The sequence below is a fragment of the Osmerus eperlanus genome, chromosome 4 (assembly GCF_963692335.1).
Source record: "Osmerus eperlanus chromosome 4, fOsmEpe2.1, whole genome shotgun sequence".
Lineage (NCBI taxonomy): Eukaryota > Metazoa > Chordata > Actinopteri > Osmeriformes > Osmeridae > Osmerus > Osmerus eperlanus.
This window is the reverse complement of record NC_085021.1, coordinates 2814055-2839071: the sequence shown is the minus strand read 5'-3', so window position 1 is coordinate 2839071 and position 25017 is coordinate 2814055. Positions and strand designations below refer to the sequence as shown.

Here is a 25017-nt window from a genome sequence, read left to right as displayed (position 1 = left end):
GTGTTGGTCATTACGCACTATTTGAGCCAGCCCTTGCGGCACAATTCACGGTAATTGTGCATAATGACGTTGCGTTGGTACATTTAGCCTACAGATTGACCGATCATTCTGCACAACACTGTAATGCTCTCAAAAGCTTTGGTTTTATGCACAAAATTAAGTTCTGGTGTAGGTCTTGAAGGACTTAAATTCTTTTTGTCTATTCCAATATGTAATGATGGTATTCAATGACACAAGTCTGTGTTCTAGAAAGAGTGGTCTGGAGTCGCAGAGGTCCGATAATATCAGCTTTAATACAGCAGTTGGAAATCAACAAGTACAGAACTCTGGGGTTGTCTACGTTTCCCTACCCGCAACAGAGTTTGGGTTGGTTCACGAAGTCCAACTGGCTATCTGTCCCTCCCCAGCATATATTATACAGTGCAGTAAAACAAAAACACAAGAAGAGGGTTGAGCTTGTTCTCTTGTGCAGCAGGGAGTTGTTCTTGCCGACGCGTCCCACCTGCTCGGGTGCCGTCTCCACCCGGTTTCAAGGTTGTTTCTGAAAATGAAGAGATAGAGACACAAAATACAGCCTTTTTCCCACACTCTGTGGTCGAGACTCGTCTGGATTGTTCCTTTTTCTCCGTCCGTCACTCCCCCGCCCTGTGTGAGACACAATGTTTAAGCCTGAGCACACTTCTAAACTCATAAGACATAACTTTAATAAGCACAATGCATAACTTTAATAAGCACAACCAGGGTTTCCGCGGGGTCTTAAGTCTTAAATTCTGAACTTAAAATTTAAGGCCTTAAAAAGTCTTAAAAACTGATAGATTTTCATCCGAGGTCTTAAATTTAATCTAGTCAAGTCTAAAAAAAAGTTTTACCCTCGTTCATTTCCAGAAACGCTGGCCGCAGCGTTTTTATAAAGTAGCAAAAAAAAATTGAGTCGTAACCTACAGAGCTGAGCTATCGAGTCGTTGCTACAAAACCAGCAGAACGCTGCCCTCAGAACGTTGGTTCGGTGTGTTGTAGTTCTTTCTGTGGGATCTTGGTGTTGGTACGTATGCGGTGATAAAACTACAAATCCTGTGATAAATGCAAGTTTGTTCAAGTTCAAAAGTCACAGTGTAAAAGACTTCTCATTAAGAGTTTTCCTTGAGAACGGCGCATTACAAATGTGAAACAATGTCCTCCTCAGTAGCGGGAACGTTACTCGCGGCTTGACTTTACTGCCAATGGAAATTAGTCGTTCATGGAATTACTATTAATCGGCCCTCTGTAAATTCATAGCTGAATCACAGAGCTGCAAAGCATTTTCCTCCCAACAACGGAGGCTGCAAAATTCTGATAGGGTGACAAAAGGGGATTTGGTTTCAACTCTTCACATTCCAACACAAACTGAATAGGCAGGATTTCAGAAACGTTGTCTTTAGATTGTCAAATTATGAATTGATCAAATAAAATTAGAACAGATTACTTTTAAAATATATTATATATAATATATTTTCAAAATATATTAGGCACCCTCTCAATGATTGTAAGAGATGTCATGCTTGAATGAAGTGTCTAATATACAGTATGAAACAGTGTGTAGTGTTTAGCAAAACAATGATTTTCATAATTGCAAAAGGTACAAAGCAGAAAATGTGGTCTTTTGGTGCATTTGTTTAACACTAGAAGCCCTGAGCTGGGGTAATTCAACCCCAGTGAAGATATATATATTTTTTTAATCTTCGCACTCAATCAAATTTCAGGATCCTGCTTTCTTGACCTTTCCTAGATGTATATTTTATCACCCAGTATTTTTAAATGTTCAATAATCACTCATTTAAGGTTATTTTGCTCATGTTTTGGTTTAATTGCTCATTGTCGTTGAAAATCTGAAGACACTTTGTACTCAAATAGTCAGGATGCCAGATTAATACAAATTATTTGTTCTGTATTTGGTTTTAGGTTGAGTAGGTTTGTGTTACTTCCCCTCAGCGAATAAGACTATAACCTGCAATCTTTTTAACTGTATTATCTCAAATTTGGTGAAGATTGGAAAACATTTGTAGGAGAAGTAGAGAAAACGTGTTTTTTCTGTAATTCAAAATGGCGGCCGGATCAATTCGGCTGTCATCACAAATTATCATGTGTCACACATGGGATGTCCCAAGATATCATGAGACAAAGGAATCATTTAATAAAGGCAAACGAATCAACAGTTATTGGCCAAAACACATTTTTGCATCCTGCGGCCACGCCCAGTGATCACATGACACCAAATTGTTTGGACATCCTCAGATGAGGGTTCCGAGTCATCATACCAAGTTTGGTGTTGATTTCTCAAGGATTGGCTGAGAGATGACCCAACTTCCTGTTTGGTTTCTTTGCTGCCGATTTTGATGGTTCTAGGGGCTGCCATAGACTCCAATGGGAGAGGAAGATGATTAATAATAATAAGAAAAGGTAGAAACACTTAATTAGGTGGCTTCGCGGCTTGGCCACCAAATATAATAAAAGGAGATGACGGCATGGGCGGGGGGCTGTTATGATTATTGGATTCACAATATTGGATCCGATCGTTCATGAAAGCCTATAATTAAAAAAAATCTGACACACTGACAGACTACAGGGCTCCTTTACTCCCTGATTCGGCTGACCGGCCACATTTAGTCTCTACTCGCATCATACTCAACTTCCTCCTTAATAATCAAAGTCTCCCTTAACATTACAGCCCACTCAATAAAATGGCTTAGAGTAGCATTTATGAAATAACGAGAGGTATAAATGAGCATTTACATCTGGATGCAATGAATGCCCATATTTTGTACAAACAGTGCATGAACGTAACAATAAGCTACATTTTTATTTATTCTTGAGCTGTAAATAGGCCTATAAGAATGGAATGTTGGGTTACTGGATTTGAGTGAGCTCGACAACGTTGAAAGGAACTGTTGAGACCAAAATCATTGATTCATTACGCAATCAATCATTAGAAGGGGAGATGGGCACCTTTTCAAACCTGAAAGATGCATTTATGCAAAAAAAGAGAATAAATCCAGTGCACAATGCAATACCTGAGATTATCCTTACTCTGTTTAGTCCATAGATGTAAACGGAACAAAACGTAGGCTATTCTAAATGATCTGTCAGGTTAGTTCTAGTAGATATGCCGCCTACTTGATTTATCAAATGCAACTTTAGTTTTAGATGCGCTACTGCCCTTGCATTCCCCCCATCCACTCTTGAAACTGGAGTCCCAATGTTACAGTAGCCCACATAAAACCAAAATACACATTCTCAACCGGTATGATATTATCCACTACCTATTATAGGCTACACTGCTTGTCGTCATTCTGAAAGTTGTTAAATTAGGCTAAGCATCAAAATGTAGGCTAACATCAAGTAAGCTTATAGCCTAGAATTTCCAAACAAATTACACATGGCTCTCATTTTTGCAGAATTTGGACTGTGTCCTGACAATAACTTAAGAACATTACATGTTTTACCAGTATAACTGGATCTAATTAGACCATTGAATGTTCATGATGTTCCTGTGTGTTTATACTTTTGACTGGGGACAACAACGCAATCTTGTCAGCCAACTATAACATTTTGATAATGTTGGGCTTCTATAGACCAAATGCAGTCTAACCCGCAATGTCTTTGACATCCATTAGCCAATAACTTACATTTTGCTGAATGACTGAAGGGCTCGACAACAAACGCTCTAATGAAATAATCACTGACTATCTGCCTTCTGCTGAGCTTGATAACAACCCATTCATTTGAACCTGGTGGGTTGGAGCAGGGAAATATCGAACGCATGCTGGGCATGGGGGCCCAAGGACCAGGATTGGGAAAGACTGGTCTAAGATTGCCTACCTGGCAAACCACTTAAAAAAGGCTAATGTGAAAGGTATAAAAGAGAACATTGACAGTCAACTCAATGGTTTTAGGTTGAGTAGGTTTGTGTTACTTTCCCTCAGCGAATAAGACTATAACCTGCAATCTTTTTAACTCAGCTTTAAATGACCTATAATCAGAATCAGCAAAATATGTAGTCAAAGCCCATGGCATAAAGGACACAAATATCCCTGAATCTAAAACTGTGCAAAATTGTTGACGTTCCTAACCTCATACTTATGTGAGCTAGCTTTTTCATCGCTGACATGTGAAGGCAGCACCTGTCAGTGGACAATTTCACCCTGTATCAAAATGCTGCTCTCAAAAGCAGGCCCAAATAGCTCACTAAAATGCCCCATTGACAGCTCCATTCACACAGTTGTTTTTACATTTGTTATTCACACACTAATAAAATGTCATCAAAATAGAAAAATAAATAGAAATTAATAGAATAGAAAATAAATAGAAAAGTATGACATGTTTAATTTTAAGAAGTTATGAATGTTTTAGTTTAGTTTTGATCTCAGATCACATTGCTGTTACATTTTAAAGAAAACAGGCCCTTTAAAGGTTATTTTTGTTTCAGGTGTCATTTGTCACAGAGATGTTCCTGGATCTTTCTCTTCCAGTCTCAGATGAGGTAAGGCTTTTGTCAGGTTTGCTTAGTTACTTACATAAACTTGACAGCATACTAAGAAACCATGAATTAAAATATGATTAGTGTTTTGCTTGTAATTAAATGAATGTGCATATTTGATGGGGATCATATTTTCAACAGGCTTACAAGATTCACAGGAAAAATACCCCGAAGAGCAGTGAGGGAAGCCAGGAGGGCAGAGACAGTTCTATGCGGCTGGCCAATGGGATTGACATGTCCACTGACGCTGGCAGCAAGTACCAGCAGAGGAAAGCCAAGAAGCAGGCTAAAAAACAAGCAAAGGTATAGCTGTGTTTTTTGCAGCAGTGAAGTTACAAGCCACCTATTGTGTTTCTAGCGTTTCTTATTATTTGGCGCCAAGCAGCAAAGCCACCTATTGTGTTTCTACCTTTTGTTATTATTGGGAGCCAAGCTGCAAAGCTAGCTATTGTGTTTTGGGGTAAATCTTGGTTATCAGAATTACATTATTTATGTAGCACTGGGTAGATTACAGACAGCTGGAAATGGACACCAGGGGCACTTTTGTCCCCTACAAAATGAAGCAAAATGTTTATCTAAACAAATAAAAACACCATCAGCATTGCAACCAGGGTTATCTAAGTGCAGGGAAAAGTCGCAGGGCTCCTATGGGAGGAGGCCCCTAAAACACTTGGAATAAAAATTCGAGAAATGAACAAACAGACTTAACCAGAATGGAGGGGGGAGTTTCAATCTCTTCATAAGGCTCAACATTCTTAGCAGTGCACCTGATTGCAACTATGGCAGCTGCACGCTGCCTTTTTAATACAATGGGGTTTATAGACACGTCTCAAAAATGTTAACTTAAAAGACTATTTCACACACAGACCTATTATTAAATAGGCCAAGTATCAAAGCTGTTCAAAGTTGGCGTTCCATTGGTTTCTATGGAAAGTTCCAAGAAGTGGACAGCACCATGTTGAACTTCCAGCTCGTTCAGTCCTGCGCAGTAGAGTGGCTCACCATGCTTCTGGCTCAGAGGCCTGTGCACTCTCGCAACGAGCTGCACACGTCATCCTTTGCGACAGTAACACTGTGTGTCCCCTACAGGAAAGCAAATTGAGCGAAGCAAAGCTTTCCCATTCCTTTTCACTAAAGCCTTGCAAAACACTTGCGTGGTCCAATGTGGGATTGACAAGTGAAGCAAATCAAGCAAACAGATTTGGAGACATGGCACAGTGTTGAAGATATTGTTGGTGTTCCTGGTGTATTTTTTGTAGTTTTAAAGTCAGTCTTGTCACATTACATAACTTTATTCTGTGCTAACTAGCGAGTCTGTGTGCTTTTCACACACTCGCTAGCCATAAATACCTAGACTAGTAGTTAATGTAGTGATACATTTTCAGACACTTTGAGGAATATAATAAAGTTTCAACACATGTCAGCATGTATGTCTGATAACCATACCCCGTATGAACCAACAAAGTCCAGCTACTGTAGACTAATGTTCAGCACTGTTAGCCTTGGTGAAATCATCAGTAAAGTAAAACAGTCAAAAGAAGATACTAGCTTACCTGAGAATATTACTAGAAATTGAAGGATTCAAATTCTATGTGTCTATTCCAATATGTAATGATGGTATTCAATGACACAAATCTGTGTTCTAGAAAGAGTGGTCTGGAGTCGCAGAGGTCCGATAATATCAGCTTTAATGCAGCAGTTGGAAATCAACAAGTACAGAGCTCTGGGGTTGTCTAAGTTTCCCTACCCGCAACAGAGTTTTGGGCTGGTTCACAAAGTCCAACTGGCTATCTGTCCCTCCCCAGCATATATTTATACAGTGCAATTGAAACACAAGTATCAAAAAGGGTTGAACTTGTTCTCTCGTGCATCAGGGAGTTGTTCTTGCTTACGCGTCCCACCTGCTCGGGTGCCGTCTCCACCCGGTTTCAAGGTTGTTTCTGAAAATGAAGAGATAGAGACACAAAGAACAGCCTGCTTCCCACACCCAGTGTGAGACCCAATGTTTAAGCCTGAGCACACTTCTAAGTTCATAACTTTAATAAGCACAATGCATAACTTTAATAAGCACAATATATTCTTTAAAATGTATCTGAAGTGCTAGCTGCGATGTAGAACATTGCCATGGGTGATCTTTCTTCACTACCTAACCAGAAAGTTGTCCCACTCATGTACAAACTGTTCCAGTTCCCCCAGCGTGGAAGGGTGTCTTCTCCCAACTGCTTTCCATTTAGGATTTTAATCTGGTCTCTGTAGAACCCAACCACCATTTTGTCTTTAACAATTATTTAGTGTTTTTAGAAGTATGTATAAGGTTCACTCAATCAATCATTCATGTCATTCAATGGATGGAGATTTGTGGAAAAAAAATACCTAGGTCATGATCAGATTTTCTTATGCCATCTCTCTAGTTGTAGTTGTAGGTTGCGTTGGATAAAAGCGTATGCTAAATAAATAAAATGTCGATTTAAAGACACAACATTGTATGGTTATTTCCAGTAAAAAAATTACAATTTTGTCCCCTAAAAACCAGTTGTATACGCTACTTTCCAGCCAATTATAATGTAATTTCATGCAGACATTCCAGGTACCCAGTGTTGGAGGCAGCTAAGAAACCATTCAACATCACTAAACTTCCATGTGTTATACTGTAGGGAAGGTTTTCTTTTTTGTACTTTGCCCAAAAAACTCAAATGTCTTCTCATCACACCACAAGTCTCTCTGAAGAATTTTTGGCTTGTTCATATGTTTCTACCAAACTTCAGATATTTGAGAATGTGTCTCTCAGCAGTACTGAGAGACAATACTCGATACCTAATAGTTCACAGACAGTCCACAAGGTTTGATCACATTCTTGAATTAAAAGCCAAAACGACAATTATTCTACCAACAGGCCATTTCCACTTAAACGTTACTCCAGCAATCCAATTTTGTTTTGCCAGAGGCATTATGTTAACTATAGGCAATGCTATGTTCGCTAAATTTATGTTGGGAGTGTGTCTTTTATCGGCCGTTCTGTCTGAGCTAGGGAAAAACCCCTCCTATGGGTTTTTTTCCCCCCCACTGCAAACCAGAAATGCACCCTTGTGTATACTACATAGCCAGCTCATTTAAATGTTAGAAGCTCTAAGAATTGTGCACAAAAAGTTAATATTTTTTTCTTGATGAAGCTGTTGCATACACGTGATAGAATGATATAAGAATCAGAATCAGCTTTAATCGCCATGTAAGTTCACACAAACAAGGAATTGACTATGGCAGGAAGTTGCATACAATAAACATATAGCTATCTTAAATATAAAAATTTGAGATTGTACAATAGTCTAAATAAAAATTCTAAACAACATGATGTGATAGAATCTTCACCGCTTTAATTCCAGTATTGCATTCCACAGAATCCGAGGAGGCAGCAGGATTTCGAAGGGAAGCTCAAGCTAAACAGTCTAACTGATCAGGATACAGCAGTGAGTACACAGTCAAACAATGCTGACAATGAGAGTGTGGAAATGGTAGAGAATGGGACCCTAACAGATGAGCCAAAAAGTAAAGACCAACCAGCAAAGACAGATCTTCAGGGACAAGATCTAGAGTACAAGCTAGAAGAGGAGGAAGACTCAGTGGTTGACGATGAAACTTCCTCCACATCTGTGGTCAGCAACCATAACACTGCCTTGTCAGAGGACCAAAACACAGAGGAAAGTTTGTTAGATGACCAACTGGCCCAAGTTAAAAAAGGTGGAGAAGATGTTGTTCCATCTAAAAGTTTTAAAGGGGAGGACCAGCTGGCCAAATACCTGGAGAACATGTCTCTCAACAATTCTGAAGATGGTGAGGTGGACATGGAGAGTGCTAAGGCTAAACAGTACACAGTGGTAAACCATGACCCAGATCTGGCCTTCCAAACTCTAGCCTTAAGGATGGCACCAAAAAAGCAAGATTGTTCTGTCCAGTCCTGCCTCTTTCAGTTCACAGAAGTGGAACACTTGACTGAAAACAACAGTTTGCTCTGCATTGCATGCACCAGGACAACCAGACAACTAAGCAGCAAAATCTCAGAAGGTTAGATGAATTTGATCAGTTATTTTTTGTAATCAGTGTTGTCATGGGTGTTGTCTAAGTGTATGTAACATTTTTTTATATGGGATGGATTGTGTATGTAATGAAGAAACCGAATTGGGCACTGATCAGTAAATCAATGCATGGGTGTAATCGGTCTTGTGCTTTGTCTAGGATCCAAGAATAAAGTTTACACAGATGCCTTGAAGCAAATACTGATATCCTCTCCACCACCAGTACTTACTCTGCACTTAAAGAGGTTTCAACAGGTAATTATTAATTGTTCTGTCTTCTATGCAATTATATTTAGCTTAAGCAACTGTTCGTCACACAGCAAACTTTAGTCTTAAAGACGTACTCCAATATTTTGGGGTATTTTTATCTATTTTTATATATTTTTATCTATAGGGTGACTACATTTTCAACCCCCCAAACCAGTAACGGTTTGTACGTTCACATAAGTGCCTAAGCACGCACCATAGGGGATTCACCAGGCACGATCAAAAATGTACTCTTCCACTGTGTGCAGGACGCAGCAAGGAGTAAGCATTCTGGCGGGCTTTAGGAAAGACCGACTTTATATTCATCATTACAGTTAGCGTACTGACAGATTCTGCAACAGCCTTTACATAAAACAACCGAGATTGATTTATCTGTATGTGTGTCAATGTTGAATTCTGACCTAAAGTGCATTGTTCATGTTTTTTGATTGGATTATATAACAATGAGCGAGACAAAACATGATCAACGTCTATGTTAGGGCTATCCCTGACTAACATTTCGACTGAACACTTCTGAAAATCGACTACCGTATTTTTCGGAAATAAAACTGCGGCTTGTACCCCGATTTTATTGTTTTCTTGTGGTTGTACGGCTTATATTTCGAAGCGGCTTATAGCCTGGTTTTAGAACAAAAAAGTGGCTTCGTCCAAAGATCTCTACAGACCGTGCAGCTAATTTAATGCTCAACACTGGAACGGGGGCTTATTGAAGGAGGAATTGAAAGAGGAATTATTTTCTGTGTCGTCTCAGTTACACTATCAGGGCTTGGTAATGCAGTGACTTGCGAAAGTAGGAAAATGGCTAGTAGAACAAAACATTTCATTATAATTTCAGTAAATCAAACAGCTGCAAGACCCAGAGAAATGTGATATACAGCTAGCAAACCAACGTTAGCTAGCATCGCTAACGACATTGGCTAATTCAACTACGGTAGGCTATCCTCAGGATTTGCTAGCTAAACTTATATACTTATGTACTGCTTTATTTGTTTTAAATAATATAATCTACAATTTCTGTAGAACATTTCTTTAATTCAGCAATGGTGACACAAGAGGGAATGAGATCTCATACTTCCACACGGCTGCTCGGTGGACAGCCCTAGTTAGCGCTGAAAACAAGTATATAATTATTTTTAGTGATGAAACCTTGGACAATTTGGTAGTGAATGTTGAAAAGCAGGACATTTTAGTGTTTTACAGATATTTATTGGGACTCGGGACACTCAGTTTGGAACTGGGTGAATCGGGAACAAACCGGGACATCTGGCCACTGTAAACATATCATGTTTTTGTACTTTACTGTATGCCAACACTGCACATTATCTCCAGTTACAGTTACTTATAAATTAAGTATGGGGGGAAATAGCACTGCATTCAAGACTCCACAAAACACTAACAATATTACTTTATTATTAACTGTCTTGTAACTATTTAGTCTTGGAAACTACTTGGTCTGTAAGTACAATGCTCACTGTTTTCCATAATCTTATAACAGTTAGTATTGGACAGTGAGCATTGTACTAACAAACCAATGAAAGAAGTAGTTCATAATATGTTAAACGTGCTGGTAAAAGGGTCTTCACTTGAGCAATTTTCAAATTAGGGAAACATTTTATTGAATCACTTTACTTTTTTCTTATTGCATAAGGTAAAGTTTTGAAGAAGTCACTCATAATAAACAAAATATTTAGGATAACTGAATACTCATTTGTCAGCAAAGAAGGCTTGTTTTCTAGTTGGGTTTTGGGGCGTGATGCGGGTTGAGGTTGATTAGCATCTTTGGTTTCGTTGGTGTTTCTTCACTAAGATTGCTGCTGTGGCAGATGGTAATTATCACTAAATACTAAACAAATTATATGTTTTTATTTGCTTTGGTACTATTTTCCACCCATCCATCATCTGACTCTTTTCCGGGGGTCGGGTCGCGGGGGCAGCAACCTAAGCAGGATGCCCAGACTTCCCTCTCCCCGGCCACTTCCACCAGCTCTTCCTGGGGGACCCCGAGGTGTTCCCAGGCCAGCCGAGAGACATAGTCCCTACAGCGTGTCCTGGGTCTTCCCCGGGGCCTCTACCCAGTGGGACGTGCCCAGAACACCTCACCAGGGAGACGTCCAGGAGGCATCCTTATCAGATGCCCGAGCCACCTAAACTGGCCCCTCTCGACGCGGAGGAGCAGCGGTTCTACTCTGAGCCCCTCTCGGATGATCGAGCTTCTCACCCTATCTCTAAAGGAGAGCCCGGACACCCTGCGGAGAACTCATTTCGGACGCTTGTATTCGCGATCTTGTTCTTTCGGTCACTACCCACAGTTTGTGACCATAGGTGATGGTAGGAACGTAGATCGACTGGTAAATAGAGAGCTTCGCCTTTCGACTCAGCTCCTTCTTCACCACGACGGACCGATGCAGAGCCCACATCACTGCGGACGCACCGATCCGCCTGTACTCCATTCTTCCCTCACTCGTGAACAAGACCCCGAGATACTTGAACTCCTCCGCTTGGGTCAAGATCACCTCCCCGACCCGGAGATTGCACTCCACCCTTTTCCGGTCGATAACCATGGCCTCAGATTTGGAGGTGCTGATTCCCATCCCAGCCGCTTCGCATTCGGTTGCGAACCGCTCCAGTGAGAGCTGAAGGTCGCGGCCCGATGAAGCCATCAGGACCACATCATCCGCAAAAAGCAGCGACCCAATCCTGAGGTCACCAAACCGGAACCCCTCAACGCCCTGGCTGCGCCTAGAAATTCTGTCCATATAAGTTATGAACAGAATCGGTGACAAAGGGCAGCCCTGGCGGAGTCAAACCCTCACCGGGAACAAGTTCGACTTACTGCCGGCAATGCGGACCAAACTCTGGCACCGGTCGTACAGGGACCGGACAGCCCCGATCAGGGAATCCGGTACCCCGTACTCCCGGAGCCCCCCCCACATGAGCCCCCGAGGGACACGGTTGAACGCCTTTTCCAAATCCACAAAACATGTGTAGACCGGTTGGACAAACTCCCATGCACCCTCCAGGACCCTGCCAAGGGTGTAGTGCTGGTCCACAGTTCCACGGCCAGGACGAAAACCACATTGCTCCTCCTGAATCCGAGGTTCGACAATCCGACGGACTCCTCTCCAGGACCCCTGAATAGACTTTCCCAGGGAGGCTGAGGAGTGTGATCCCCCTAAAGTTGGAGCACACCTTCCGGTCCCCCTTTTTAAAAAGGGGAACCACCACCCCGGTCTGCCAGTCCAGAGGCACTGTCCCTGATGTCCACGCGATGTTGCAGAGTCGTGCCAACCAAGACAGCCCTACAACATCCAGAGCCTTAAGGAACTCCGGGCGGACCTCATCCACCCCAGGGGCCCTGCCACCGCGGAGCTTTTCAACCACCTCGGCGACCTCAGCCCCAGAGATAGAAGGGCCCCCCCCGATGTCCCCAGACTCTGCCTCCACGTCGGAAAGCGTGTTGGTGGAATTAAGGAGGTGTTCAAAGTATTCCTTCCACCGATCCAGGACGTCCCCCATCGAGGTCAGCAGTGTGCCATCCCCACCATATACAGCGTTGACAGTGCACTGCTTCCCCCTCCTGAGTCGCCGGATGGTGGTCCAGAACCTTTCCGAAGCCGTTCGGAAGTCATTCTCCATGGCCTCGCCGAACTCCTCCCACGCCCGGGTTAATGCCTCCGCGACCGCCTAAGCCGCATTCCGCTTGGCCTGCCGGTACACATCAGCTGCCTCTGAAGTCCTACTAGCCAATAAAGTCCGATAGGCCTCCTTCTTCAGATTGACGGCTTCCCTCACCTCTGGCGTCCACCACCGGGCCCGAGGGTTACCGCCGCGACATGCACCGACCGCCTTGCGTCCGCAGCTCCGGTCAGCTGGGGGGGCCGTTCCTCCCAATCACGCCCCTCCAGGTCTCACTGTCATTGCCCACATGAGCATTGAAGTCCCCCAGGAGGACGAGGGCATCTCCGGGAGGAGCGCTTTCATGCACCCCCCCCAGAGACTCCAAAAAGGGTGGGTACTCTGCGCTGCCGTTTGGTGCGTAAGCACAAACAACAGTGAGGACCCGTCCCCCCACCCGAAGGCGGAGGGAGGCTACCCTCTCGTCCACCGGGGTGAACCCCAACGTACAGACGCCGAACCGAGGGGAAACAAGTATTCCCACCCCAGCTCGACGCCTCTCACCGAGGGCAACTCCAGAGTGGAAGAGAGTCCAGCCCCTCTCAAGGAGACTGGTTCCGGAGCCGATGCTGTGCGTCGAGGCGAGGCCGACTATATCTAGCCGGAACTTCTCTACCTCGCGCACCAGCTCCGGCTCCTTTCCCGCCAGCGAGGTGACGTTCCACGTCCCTAGAGCTAGCTTCTGCAGCCGAGGATCAGACCGCCAAGGCCCCCGCCAAGGCCCCCGCCAAGGCCGCCGCCCGTCTCACACTGCACCCGACCCCCATGACCCTTCCTGCGGATGGTGAGTTGTCTCTTCGGGCTGTGCCCGGCCGGGCCCCATGGGAAAAGGCCCGGCCACCAGGCGCTCGCCATCGAGCCCCACCCCCGGGCCTGGCTCCAGGGGGGGGGCCCCGGTGACCCGCTTCCGGGCAGGGGAAACTGGGAACCATTGTTCGTTTTCTTCATGGTAGGTTTTTTGAGCCACGCTTTGTCTGGTCCTTCGCCTGGAACCTGTTTTCCTTGGGTGACCCTACCAGGGGCATAAAGCCCCCGACAACATAGCTTCCAGGATCACTAGGACACGCAAACCCCTCCACCACGGTAAAGTGGTGACTCAGGGAGGGGGTACTATTTTCACAAGTGGTAATTTTTCTCTTACTCTTTGTACAAAACTCAAAATTGATCACACTTGTAACACTGCTAATCATTCTTACAAAACCTGATATCATGATTTCATTACATTTATACGTATTTTATTTCCACAAAATCATTGTTTCAAAACATTTGTAACATGTAATGAAAACATTTATTGTAATCACCAAAACACAACAGTATGATATTCTTTCAATGTAATACTTTTAACAATCAGCTAATTACACAGAAAAAATTGCAAGATACACATTTCAAATCACACTGTACTGTAATACAGTGTACACAGTTATCACAATTAGGGATGCACCGAATCCAGATTTTTGGGGTTCGGCCAAATACCAAATCCTATTCCCATCCTCAGTCCATTAACACAGTAAACACATTAATGAAGTAAAAACGTCCACAGCAGTGTATTTTTCATTCTATTTTATTTTAACTGTAAAAAAAAATAATAGGCAACATTATGCCAGGAAGACAAGTGGGAAAAACGATTTTGACAATTACCATATGCCTATCTCAAGATCCAAACAATATTCAAAATATTAGCCTTTTAGATTTCTTGAATTGGGTTGCTGGAGTAACGTCTAAGTGGAAATGGCCTGTTGCTAGAATAATTGTCATTTTGGCTTATAATTCGAGAATGTGATCAACTCTTGTGGACTGTCTGTGATTTATTAGGTATCGAGTATTGAATCAGTATCGTTTCAGTTTCAAGTATTGTTTCTGTATTGAGTATCGATTTGTGATACTAAACTTGGTATTGGTATCGAAGTACAGATTTTGGTATTGTGACAACACTACTCATGTTCAAGTCTTTTATTGTCAGATGCACAGAACAACACAAGGTGAGACTGGGCACAAAAATTCTTAGGACAAGACAACGCAAAGCAACCTGGCATAACATGACATATACTCAGTACTCAGAACATAGATACATCACACCTATGATAAGGTAAAATATAAAATAATAAACCTCCTAAATATACAAAATAATATACAATACAGTATACTAAACCTCTAATGCTCATAATAACCAATACTAACCTTATAACCTATACTAACCTAAAGACAAGTAGGGTACAATTAGTGCAATATTGCTGATAGTGCAACCAGTAGCTGAAAGTGACAGTGTAAAGTGACTAGTGTGAGTGTCGACAGTGTATCAATGTCCATTCAAAAGCCTGATGGCCCTTTCAAAGAAACTGTAGTCCAGTCTTCCAAATGGTCAACTGTCCTTTGTGGGGTCATATATGTCTTAAGTCCCCCAGACTTCATGTCTCCAGATGACCCCTGGTCAAACTAATCTCCATTGTATCAAGATAGAAGGCCGTATAAGATGCTACACCCATCCTCCAGCGTAAACCGTCCCACAGAGCGGTCAGTACCTTGCATTCCTTTTAGTCATTCACCCCCTCTTGGCCTTACTTAATCTAGTATCAGGACTTTCCTTACAATGAGCTTACAGTACCATCAGTATTAAAACACATACATAATACATATGTCATAAAATGTATATTACACTACGCAATCAATCATTAAAAGGGGGGATTGGATATTGCACCTTTCAGAAAGCTCAAAATAAGAAATCCTGTGCACAATGCAATACCAAAGATTACCATTACTCTGTTTAGTCGGTAGATGTAAAGGGAACAAAATGTAGGCTATTCTAAATGATCTGTCAGGTTAGTTCTAGTAGATACGCCGCCTACTTGCTTTATCAAATGCAACTATAGTTGTTGTTGCGCTTCTGCCCTTGCATAACCCAGTATCCACTCTTGAAACTCGAGTCCCAATGTTACAGTAGCCTAATAGCCCACAAAAAACCAAAATATACATTCTCAACAAGTATATTATCCACTGCCTATTATAGGCTACACTGCTTGTCGTCATTCTGAAAGTTGTTAAATTAGGCTAAGCATCAACATGTAGGCTAACATCAAGTAAGCTTATGGCCAAGAATTGAAATGACACAAATTACACATGGCTCTCATTTTTGCAATGCTTGGACCGTATCCAGACAATAAATTACACATTGGCAAAACATTACATGTTTTACCAGTATAACTGGATCTAATTAGACCATTGAATGTTTATGATGATCCTGTGTGTTTATACCTTTGACTGGGGATAAGGGCGGATCTAGAAAAATATTAATGGGGTGGCAAGAGGGTGGCAGGAGATTTTGAGAGGTGGCACCCCGTGGCAGAAGTGTGTGAGATAAAAATGAAAAAGCTAAAGACTGTGCAACATGTATGCATAGTCAGTGAACACTCTGAAATGAATTTGAGGATTACAGGTCCCTTGACCAAAAAACTATTGAAGTTTGAAGACTTATTTACAACAACGCAATCTTGTCAGCCAACTATAAATGTTGATAATGTTGGGCTACTATAGACCAAATGATGTCTAACCCACAATGTCTTTGACATCCTTAACTAATAACTTACATTTTGCTGAATGACTGAAGGGCTCGACAACAAACGCTCTAATGAAATAATCACTGACTAACACAGAAATAAATGACATATTGACTAAGGCACGTAAACCGTGCAAGAAGCGCCATCTAGCGACCATTACGTGTCAGTAACAACGTCCTTGTCTGAAGACTCAATTGACCCCTAACCGCATCTAACCATGTCTGTACCATGACATGTACAGCGTTGTCATCTTTGTTCAGTTCCTTTTGGTTCTGAAGCGACACAAATCTGAAGGATTCTGCACTTATTTCGACCACTTCTGATACCATGTCATGGAATAAAGGAGACCACTAGGGCTGTAGTCAACCAAAGAAATGCTTAGTTGACCAAAGTCTTGTCCTGCCCAACGATCAGTCGACTAAAAAAAAAAAAAAAAAAAAAAAGAGACGCGATGTTTTGCATTTTGATTGACCATTTATTAAACAATTGTCATAGAGCTTTTATAAAACAACGAAAAAACAGCAATAATACATAAAACTATAATAATAATAAAAAAAAATGAAAATTAAGTGATTTTTTTAAACTGCAAAGTGAGGAGCTCTGTCATAGGTCTATAGTGACCGTCACAATCGCGCACCTGACCACACCACACGCTACAAAAAATATAACTTCTAAAACTGCCAAATAATGAAAAATCCTAACAAAAGCTCTTGTTTATACAGGCTGTATATTCTTCTTTACTTTCAAAGCTATGGGTTAACTTTTGTCCAGCCGATCTAAGCGTTTTAAAACAAACACAAAAAAACCAAATAGCCTAAAAAAACAATCCTAACAATAATAGGCTGTATAGTAGGAAGGCCTATAGGTTTATTTTCGTTTTGTTACATTATTAAGGCTATTTTCAAACACGTCAAGTGTACAAATAAAACCAAAAACATAAGAAAACACAATCTATTGAGTCAGCATAATAAAGCCGTTAAGGCTACTTACAGATCTGCAGGCCTAGTCCACCTTTTTTATGTTGTGGGCCAAAAACACTAACATGTCCACATTCTTGGGTAAAAGACAGCTCCTCGACTTGTTAACAATAAATCCTGCTTTGGAAAATATGCGCTCTGCAGGAGTGGAGGTTGCAGGGATGCAGAGCAGGCGTTTGGCTGCCCGAGCAAGTTGTGGATATCTCTCCTCATTATTTTTCCACCACGCAAGTGGCCCAGCAGTGTCCACTTTACTTCTGTCCTGAAGATAATCTTTAATTTCGTCGCAAGAGGATCCACAGTCTTGTCGTCTTTTTTTGTAAAATGCAGCCAGACAAAAGATTTAGATTTCTTGGACATTTTGTCGACTAAAGACAAAACACGTAGCGTTCTAACTGAATGAATACAGCAAAACTACCCATATTCCTTAGGCTACTGAGCGCGAAGCAGCAGTGCAGCCAGCCACGTGCGGTTCCCGAGTGTTCTACGTGGTGCGCTAAATAATTTAAAGTTGGGGATAAAACATAGGCTAATTATATTTTGAATACAGTAATATATAACTGCTTATAAAGGAATAAATATCAAAGAGTAAATCAATGAAAATTTCTTTATTGGTAAAAAAAAAATAAAAAAATGCAACTGGTCGACCAATGAGAATGTCAGTCGACCAAGACGAAATCGACGATTAGTCGACTAAACGACTAAAGTTGACAGCCCTAGAGACCACACACGTGAACTGCAGCAGTAGTTAAACCAATCACATACACGACAAAGGTTGTACGTCTTGTAAGCATTGACTGGAAAAAGAATGGACGGCATGACAGCTCCCCAAAAGTGAAGCGAAAACATCTCTATCGCCCCCTGGTGGCTGGCTGCAGTATAGATCATAAGTCCCGCCCCCTCCATGTTAGCGGATGGGACATGAGCCAAACCAAAAAGTTTCTTTTTTTTTCTCACAAAGATGGTTTCTGTCATGTTGGGTAGTTCTTATCACGCTGATGTCTGTTCAAGTGCTTATTTTTCTGATCAGTCTGTTTTTAATGAGTTAATTAACGATATTAAAAAGGGTTAGTGTGTGCTCACAATGGGGTGGGGTGAGTGTATGGGTGTGACTGGATACTGCTGCTCCACCACCTGATCACTATTGTGCTGACTCAGGCTCCAAATTACATCACCAACGTAAGATGGCAGCACCCGTATCCGTGATATTTTGGCTTCATTTTTGTACAGTGGGAGGAAGAGGAGACGCATAGTCCATCTTTTATTCTTCTATGCTTGTAAAACACGATAAGTGCATCTGCAACATAGTGTTGGCAGTAACTACTGTAGTAAAAGTTGATTGTGGGGGTGGCAAAGAGATCCTAAATCAATGATGTGATAAGTGACTGGGATTATTCCATTATTTTTCCATGTAATAAGACAAATGTAAACGTCTTTTTTGTCTGTGTGGAATACCACAAAGCTAATGTGCCCACTGGTGTTGCAGTGGCTAAGGTCTCCACATGTAAAAACCTAATGACCTCTCTAGTTTAGGAACTAATCGCGTTGTAGCAAATAATTGATTGCATGCAAGAATACTAACTGAAGTACATCATAATAAATTGTGTGTACTATTGGTATTGACAATTAGTATTTATATTAGTTTTACCAAGAACGTGTTTCTAGTAGTTATATGGAATTGAATTAAAATGATTTCCCATAGGATTAATTTTAGGGACATTCACTTGTGGTCATGCGGTCTTAAAGCAAAGCCACAAGACATTATTTTTAAAGCAAGCAGATTTGGTGAATACTTGAGAGGGGGCTATGGTAGTACAGGGTAGTCTGGGATTATTACAGTGTAGAAGTTGTAATTGTTATGTGTGAGTTAATACAAAGAAAAATGGCTACTGTGCTTGTGGACTGTCAAAATAAAAAAGAAGGCACTAAAAAAGAAGGCAATATACATAGCATTGAGTTGTACTATAGGCTACACAGTGTTTAGCTGAGCTAAGTGCTTCAATCACTGATCTGCTCAAATCTGTGAAGTTGAAAGGCGGTACTTTGCTCTGATAAATGGTTTGTGAAAATGAAATAGTCATATATAAAACCAATCTGAAATCTGCATTAAAGACAGTTGCTGGCTACATAATGTATCAGAGCACTGGCAATTGGTTTAAAAGAGTGAGAAATTGCTTGAATGATGTGCATAAGTGACTAGATGATGTGGAGGTTGAACAAGTACTTTGGAGAATGTCAATTGTAACATTTGATCGCAAAAAAAAGAGAATGTAAATTGTGATCTGTCAAATGTAGGTACCAAACCTCTGAGGAAAAACTGTAATTACCAGCTGCATCGCAGGCACTGTGCACTAAACAATAATGCACAAGCTAGCTATAGTTCCAGGAATCTGTGTTTGTGTGTCTCACCGACATCTTAATCACCAATTGCATCACTGGCGCTGTGCACTAGTAAAAACAATAATGCACAAATAACGGTTGCTTAGCTGGCATTGATTATTGACATCTTGTTTGTTTTGTGTGTAGATTTCCGGTTGTCAATTCCGTTGTTAAATGTGCTCAATATTTTCTTGTTTTTTTAACTAGTAAGTTATTTGCTTATAGTTATAGTTTATAGCTGCTGGGTTAAGTTACCTAGCATTATACTCTTAGCAATGCTACTACCATGCTAGTTTTACTTGCGAGCCTTCTAATTTGTACATTCTAAAGCCATACTACAGTGTTTGTCACATTGATGATTTTGTCTATCGGAAAATATTCAATTGGAATATTCGAATCACAAATATGCGACGTTACGTTGTTGCGCCCCCCCTTTGAACGCTCACATATTTGTGATGCTACTCCTTAAAGGGTTAATGTTTGAAATCTTGGAGTTTGCCTTTTAGATTGTAAGTACATGTGTTTGACTTTCTAGGTTCCAACAATGTTATTCATACATAAGATTACTAATCATCTTGTCCCCTTCCAGGTTGGCTACAGTGTATGTAAAGTGAACCGCCATGTCGACTTCCCTCAGATTCTGGATTTAGCACCTTTTTGTTCCGTAAACTGCAAGGTAAAACATGTAATACGATATTGTAGTATTGAGAAATAAAACTGTGTGGTAACCAGGGATTTGTGTTCTTTCAGGGTGTGACAGAGGGAGACACACAAGTGCTTTACAGTCTCTATGGCATTGTGGAGCACAGCGGAACAATGAGATCAGGCCATTACACGGCTTATGTTAAAACACAACTTAATTGCTCTTTAGACCCACATAATGGAGTGGCTGACCAAGGTAGGGTTACATGCTACTAATAAGACACTAGGGCAGTCCTTGAAAATGGACACATACTGTATACATGTATATATATTTCATGATGCAGAATTCAGACTTCTTTGATATGCCTTCTTAGAAATGCTTTGTTCTCCGTCCTTCAGGGGAAGCTGGGACGTGTAGAGGATCATGGTTCCATGTCAGTGACAGCAGTGTGAAGCCTGTGATGGAGAGCAAAGTGCAAAGTTCCCAAGCCTACATCCTTTTCTATGAAAGATTGTTATAGTTCTTCCACAGAACTGTGGGAGATATACAAGCCAGCCAAATACAGACTAAGGACCAAACCTCAGTATGAGCGATGCACTTACTGTATTGTGTCAGACACGCTCCAGTTGACCACTGTTGGACAATTTGGGGGAGTGATACATGCACATCAAGCTGCAGTAGGATAATGACAATGTGAGTTGTTGAGAATTTTGTGGTTTTCAGCAGAAAAAAATGATGGACAAAAAACAAGGAACTTTAATAAATATTTGAATATAAGTGTATGTACAATTTACAAGATGTCATTATGAAATTAAAGTTTCCAAAGGCAATGTTAGTTTTTATTGACCTTTTTTTATAACATTCACAAATATAATGGCTTTATATTATTACTTGAACACTTGGAATGTATTTATTTTGCTCTTTAAAATAACTGATCAGAAAGAGTAGTTGGTCAATGTTGTAAATAACCAGTGCTTAATTTGTAAAGTCGGAGGTCCCCGAGCGCAGAGGGGGGGTGGATCCGGCGACTCAAAACGGGGGTTTGAGGTAAAATTACACTGCCTACGTAGCTTCTCTGTCCAAAAAAAAAAACCTAAACAACGCTGTGTGTACATCTGGGCAATGTTTATTTTAATTTCAGAACATGCACTGCATTAGCCTGGTGCTAACCAGACTCTCATACATTGCATTTGTACACTGCAAATACACTGCAACAATCGTTGCAGTGTATTTGCAAGCGTCAATTATCCATCGGTCTATTAACTGCTTTGTCAACCGTGGTCTCCACATACTTGATTGACGGAAACGATTTTTGCTTGTTTGGGATCCAACTGGCCAGCGTATTTGAAAAAGTTAAGCAAACTTTGTTGTCTTTTTGACATTTCCCCCCTGAAGAAACGAGGCTAACAGCTTATGGCAAGCCGTTTTAACATTTATTTCTACAAACGTACTAGTCACTATTTTGAAGTTACTAGTAACTATTCCAGTAGTTACTAGTATCTATTCCAGTTTTACTAGTAACTTTTCATTAGATACTAGTAACTATTCTTTAGTTACTAGTAACTAATCCAATTCTTACTAGTATCTATTCCCGTTTTACTAGAAACATTTTAAATTTTACTATCAAGTAGTCATTTTTACTCGTCATAAGCAATGACGAGTAAAAACGCAATTGTTACTAGTAAGAATAATAATGTTACTAGTAACAATTGGAATAGTTAGTAGTAAAACTGGAATAGATACTAGTAACTAATCCAATACTAACTAGTAAGAATCTGTTTGGAGATATCTTCATTCAAATGTTCTAATGAATAAACATGAGGCAGACAACCACATGTTTCCTTGTCCGGCCCACTCGCGATGGGAGCTGTTTTTTTCTCATCGCGGTCAGAATTATATTGCCTGTAGACGACAAGCCTCAAAATTAAACAAGTTCGCGGGATGCTGAACAAGTTCTTCACACGCTTGCGTGCTATATTCTTTTAACGTTTTTGATGAAAAATGCCAGAGCTCGAGTTGGCTTCGCCATGATAATACCATGTATTAAGCGTTGATGGCTTAAGGGCTGTACAGTAGTTCATCCACCCTTACATTGGTGGGAACACTATCGATACCCTTTGTTCACCAGTTATTATAGTTCCTGAGTAGTTTAATATCTGACGATCATTTGTTAGATGCCTTCTGTATTTTACACTAAGACATTAAATTATCTCATAAACGGGCTGCATCACGTCTGACGTGTGATCTGTCGGTGCAGAGGAGACACCAGAGAAAGAAGACAATATATCTTAATGATTATTTGTATTTTCCCATGGGACCAGTGTGGTATCATCCCTGTATAATTAATATATCTCATATGTATTTTGTCCAAGAATAACTGGTGGAAGTTGTGGTTCAATGGCAAAATGTACGAGCCAGAAGTGTCAGCACTACAACAAGCTGGATGATTATCAATGACATTTTCTGTTTTGAGTACATTTCAATTTAATAGATATTTCTTGATGATGCTGTATATGAAGGCTAAGAGAATGGTTGTCGTCTGCAAACTTAACAAGGAGGTTGGAGGTGTGCGTTGCCGCACAGTCGTGAGTGAACAAGGAGAACAGGAGAGGGCTGAGCACACAGCCCTGGGGGTGCCTGTGTTTGGTGATCAGTGTGGATGAGGTGCGGTCACCGATTCTCACCACCTGTGGCCTCTCCGTCAGGAAGTTGGAAGATCCACTTGCAGAGGGAGGTGCTTAGTCCTAGGTCCACAAACTTGGAGACAAGTCTGGAGGTCTGATGGTGTTGTATGCTGAGCTGTAGTCAATGAACAGCATCCTCACATACGTATTCCCTTTGTCCAGGTGGGAGAGAGCGGTGTGCATTTGTGACGGGTATGTAACAGGCGTGGTCTTGCAAGTTCCGTCAGAGTTTTCCAGACCGTGTCCATCCTAAACCGAGGATCGAACACGCCATCTCTGACTTCCCAAGCGCCACCACTACCAGCTACACCAAAGAAAAGCTAGCTATTCAATGACGCGGGTGGCCTGTTACATACTTGAGGAGTGACTTTCACCGATTTGCACCGGCTACACAGAGCGATGGCATCGTCTGTAGACCTGTTGGACCAGTATGCAAACTGCATAGGGTCCAGGGTGGGGGGCAGCGAGGAGCAGATGATTGATTTGACTAGCCGCTCGAAGCACTTCATGATGACAAGAGGTCAGTGCTATCGAGCGATAGTCATTCATACATGTGACCTTGGTGTTCTTGGGCACAGGGATAATGGTGGTCCTCTTGAAGCAGGTGGGGAGAACAGACAGGCTGAGGGAGAGGTTGAAGATGTCACTGAAGACCCCTGCTAGCTGGTCAGCGCAGCCCCTGAGGACCCTACCTGATATGCCATCTGGGCCAGGTGCCTTGCGAGGGTTTATCTTTTTGATGCACTGCCTCACCTCGGCTGCAGTTAGTGTAGGAAAATGTAGGAAATGTGTGTTGGGCTGGTTGACCTCTCAGACTGTGTGCCTGAGAGAAGTAGACACACTAGCATCATGTTGTACCAGTGTAGGTGTGGAATACAATGACTTGTGTTTATGAGACCAAATGGCCATTGTTCTAATGTTTTAGGCTCAGCCAGTTGCCAGAACTGATAATTATATTGTTCTGGGGATTTCTCAGGTATGGTAGTTTTATTGATCATCTCATGTATGAATTGTCACCTAACAAATACTACTGGCTCCATTAACAAAAATCTCCATGTAAGTACATTTACATTTAGCCATTTAGCAGACGCTCTTATCCAGAGCGACTTACAGTAAGTACAGGGACATTCCCCTCAAGGCAAGTAGGGTGAAGTGCCTTGCCCAAGGACACCGTCATTTGGCACAGCCGGGAATCGAACTGGAAACCTTCTGATTACTGGCCCGATTCCCTCACCGCTCAGCCACCTGACTCCACTTTTGTGGAGCAGAGGTGGATAATGTCAGTTGTCCTGCTTCGCTGAGGTCATCCATGTACCTGCAGTAATGAAAAACAGGACACAAATTTGGAACTACAGTAAAATAGTAGCCTTTGCCTCAGATAGGACAGTGGGGAGCGACAGGACACAAGTGTGACAGTGTGCCCTAGCCAGCTGCAACACAGGTAAGGGCACCATCACAAACTGTTTAATGACACACATTTAGCATATTCTGATTGGATAGCCAATAACTTGTCATGCAACACCATAACCATATATTGGCCCTTATTGTTAGAACTAAGCTAAATGCAAGTTCCATTGTGTAGTCATTGCCATGGTGATTGTTTATTAAAGTTCTCAAGGCATGAAAATGTCAGTTTATGAGGTTATTTAACATTAATAGGCTAGTTCCCCTAGCCTGCCTTTGGTCCCCCAGTGGCTAGACATTTTGAGGTATTACGTGGTCCCGGTTCTTGGGATACCACCGGATAGAAAATCAGGAAATGACGTATTCGAATGAAGAGAGTTTGTGTAACTTCGGTTCTTTATCAGGAAATGACGTTCCCACATGAAGAGAGTTTGTGTAACTTCGGCTCTTTAAATCGATTTTCATTGGTTTGAGCGTTTCCATGGCATTCAGAAATACAACTGCGCAAATCGCAATTTATCTGAAATGCAGGAGCCGGCATCAAACAAAACAGTAGGGCTGTCCCCACTCAGTCGACTAGTCGATTTTCTGGTCAATATGCTCTTGGTCGACTAAGATTTTTTTTTGTCAAGCTGCCATATGGCAGTGTGAGATCTGAATCCCGCTTGTGTCATCATTGCTGAATTAACGAAATGTTCTACAGAAATTGTAGATTATATTATTTAAGACAAATAAAGCAACTCTAAAAATATATAATTTAAAAGAAAAGGTGTTACTGTTTTCCCTTTGGTTAATCTGCGCTTTGTTTTGGTATTTTGCACACGGCACGAGCACAATTGGCTGCCGAACTACAA

The 25017-nt window shown here is 41.6% G+C and overlaps 1 protein-coding gene across 3 annotated transcripts in view; it reads left to right on the top strand.

Moving 5' to 3' along the window:
- The window catches only part of usp16 (ubiquitin specific peptidase 16), a 53807-nt gene extending 32898 nt beyond the window's left edge, over window positions 1-20909 (top strand). For all 3 annotated transcript variants that reach the window (XM_062458241.1, XM_062458239.1, XM_062458240.1), the window contains exons 12-18: window positions 4463-4516; window positions 4655-4816; window positions 7909-8572; window positions 8744-8838; window positions 20022-20108; window positions 20183-20330; window positions 20474-20909. In XM_062458241.1, coding sequence (XP_062314225.1) covers window positions 4463-4516; window positions 4655-4816; window positions 7909-8572; window positions 8744-8838; window positions 20022-20108; window positions 20183-20330; window positions 20474-20595 — 1332 coding nt within the window. In that variant the 3' untranslated portion in view covers window positions 20596-20909. The remainder of the gene's footprint in view (window positions 1-4462; window positions 4517-4654; window positions 4817-7908; window positions 8573-8743; window positions 8839-20021; window positions 20109-20182; window positions 20331-20473) is intronic.
- The last annotated feature ends 4108 nt before the right edge of the window (window positions 20910-25017 follow it).